General features: G+C 54.9%; 1 protein-coding gene across 1 annotated transcript; it reads right to left on the reverse strand.

Annotated features, from left to right (window-relative positions):
• Positions 1-1,170, reverse strand: LOC123130647 (uncharacterized). Its single transcript, XM_044550480.1, has 2 exons — positions 630-1,170; positions 1-533 (listed from the first exon to the last, which is right to left on the reverse strand). Exons 1-2 carry the CDS (start codon positions 990-992, stop codon positions 336-338), a joined length of 561 nt encoding a protein of 186 aa, XP_044406415.1. The 5' UTR covers positions 993-1,170; the 3' UTR covers positions 1-335.
• Positions 1,171-2,675: the final 1,505 nt, after the last annotated feature.

Here is a 2,675-nt window from a genome sequence, read left to right on the forward strand (position 1 = left end):
TTAACTCCAACACAATTCATCCGGTTTGGAAGGCAAGAAACATATTAAGTCATGTGCAAATCAGGCACAAAAACACTTCCATACACAAGTACAACTCCAATACTTAAGACAGCACCTGATAAAAAATAAATCTAAAATATTTTAGCCCAACATACCCTAAATTAGTTACACAGTTGCAATGTCCACAACCCCCTCAGGTACAACAGGAGGAAATCTGTGCCAATCCTACAAGTATTGAGCCTAGTTTCTGCCTCCAATCGAACTGCAATTCACCAAACACAACAAAGCAAGCTATCTAGTTAAATACAAATGGCCCCAATTAAATTGCACAGTGCCTAATTAATACCAGGGACAGGCTGCCCGGCAGCCTGCTCATCTGCACTGCACAGGGAGTTCACAAGGTCACGTGGATCCCCCCATACCGGCAGCGCGGCAACGGCATCCACGACGGCTGCCTCGTACTCATTGCAGAACTCAACAATCTCCTCGCACATCTCTGATGCTCTTTTGAGCATTTCCTCCTGCGCCTCCACCTGCACAACCACCCCCAAAAGAACGCATTAGCAGCTAGGCAGCGGGGAGAGGACTAGGTGAGCTGATGGAGCGAAGCAGGTTGTTTAGGATCTTACCTCCGCGAGATAGTCATCGAGGATAGTGTGGTCCGAGGAGATTGTGGCGGCCGAGGGGGTGAGGGGAAGAGGGGAAGCGGACGAAGCTCCAGAAGTGGCTGCGGTGGAGGCGGGGGGCGGAGCAAGGATGTCGGAGGAGAGGGACTCCCAGCGGGAGAGCTCCGGCTGGTACTTGGCGCGGAGGTGGAGGAGCGCGCGGCGGCGGCGCTGGAGGCGGGCGGACTCGAGGTCCGGGGCCGGTGTAGAGGGCGCCGCCGTGCCGGTATCTTCGGCGCCATCCGGGTAGAGGACGCGGGGGCGCTTGAAGACGAAGCCTTCATCGTATTCGATCTCCCACTCGCCGCCGACGGAGGTGGCCGCCATCGGCTGGGGCGCTATGGGCGCGGCAGCGCGAGGAGGGGATCCGGTGGTGGTGCGTAGATGCGGGGTGAGGAGCGGGGTCTGGGTTTGGGGCCTGGAATTTCGAAAATTGGGGCTTGCCGAGCGGCAATTCGAAAATGTGGCGGCCGAGAGATCGTGAGCCTCTTTTTTTCATCAGTTTTTTAGGGACCGAGAGAGGTGGTGAGTTGTTTATGAGCAGATCGGCTTGAGCCACCAAATTGTTTTGGTTTCTTTTTCTTTTTTCAAAGAAAGACCCGAATTTATTATAAAAAGTTTACCATAAGTACGAAACACCCTGGCTGCCTGAGGATACATGGAAAAAGAAAAACACCTCGCCTAGCCCGCTCCCGCTCCTAGGGGACCCTCCTGTGTCCGCACCTTCTCCATCCTTGCATTCACTCCCCTTCATCGCCGTCGAGCAAAGCCCGGTCGGTGCAAGCGACAACGGGGCCATGTTCTCCCTTTCCTCGGAACTGAGTAGCGCGGGGTAGCGAACTCGGATGGATGTGTGGTGCTTTGCAAGGCGTGGCACCAGCAACGGCTTCAACGACGATGACGGTTGGTGGAGGCAGTGTGGAGAGCTGTTGGGTGGCGCGGGACAAGGCGGATGGCATGTTTGGCGAGGTGTCAATCCCCTTTAGATTTGACATGAGCGGGACGACGTGGGTGGCCTTGGTGGTTGGGGGCTCGGGATGGATGCTAGCGGCCTAGGTGCTGCTCGTTGTCGCCTGTGCCCCGGTGGCTAGCGACTGCTGGAGATGGAGCGACGGTGTTTGCGTCGATTTTGGCCAGATCTGGGCGGATTTGGGGCAGGGGTGGGGTGTGACGTTGGGAGTTGGTGGAGGTGACGCCCCGAGACCGATGCGCCAGGTGTCTTCCAGTTATTCGTTGTCGTTGCCATGTCATTTGCTTGCGTGTCGCATCTTATCATGTCATCTTGTGCATTGCATCATCATGTTTTCAAAACCTGCATCCGTCCGGGTTCTCCGAGTTCTCTCCGTTGTCCGTTCTGAGCCCAACCACACTTGCACGCGTCCGCGACATGTCCGAAATATTATTTTATAAGTGGCCGGAAAATGTTCTCGGATTGGGTTGAAAGTTGGCATGCGATGTTGTTATAGTGTAGATAGACCGCCTGTCAAGTTTCATCGCATTCGGAGTTCGTTTGACGCCCCAACGTTTAACTATAGCGGCATTATAGCCGGTCTAACGTCGGACGTTTTCGCTCTCCGGAAACAGATGCCGGGCCCTCTCTCTCTTCTCCCCCTCGCAGTCTCGCCACAGCCCACCTAGTCCATCCTCCTTCCCCTCTTCGCTTCCGGAGTTGTCCGATGCAACCGCACGGTCTGAAACCCTCCCTGCACAGTGCATCGAACCCCTCACGTGCGCGTCCGAAATTGTCCCGGACCCGACCCGAGCAGTCGTCACCGTTGTGTCCGGAACATCCCCAAACATCTACAAAACGTCTCCGTTTTGTTAATTGGACTCCCTAGCATATTTATTCTTGTCTGTCGGATTTCGATCGGATGATCCAAAAAATCCCTTCTTCCCTTATATATAGTCTATCCCTAATCCATTTTGGACCTAACCCTATTTCCTAGGGATCCTCTCAGCCACCGCCACTACTCCCCATCACATCGCCCAGATCCGTCGGCACCCACCTCC

The sequence above is a fragment of the Triticum aestivum genome, chromosome 6A, assembly GCF_018294505.1.
Source record: "Triticum aestivum cultivar Chinese Spring chromosome 6A, IWGSC CS RefSeq v2.1, whole genome shotgun sequence".
Taxonomy (NCBI): Eukaryota; Viridiplantae; Streptophyta; class Magnoliopsida; order Poales; family Poaceae; genus Triticum; species Triticum aestivum.

What these genes read in the sequence shown, in the direction of transcription:
- LOC123130647 (XM_044550480.1), bottom strand. Translation starts at nt 992, where the DNA reads ATGGCGGCCACCTCCGTCGGCGGCGAGTGGGAGATCGAATACGATGAA. An exon ending in TCGATGACTATCTCGCGGAG is followed by an intron (nt 534 to 629) that starts GTAAGATCCTAA and finishes GTGGTTGTGCAG; the next exon opens with GTGGAGGCGCAGGAGGAAAT.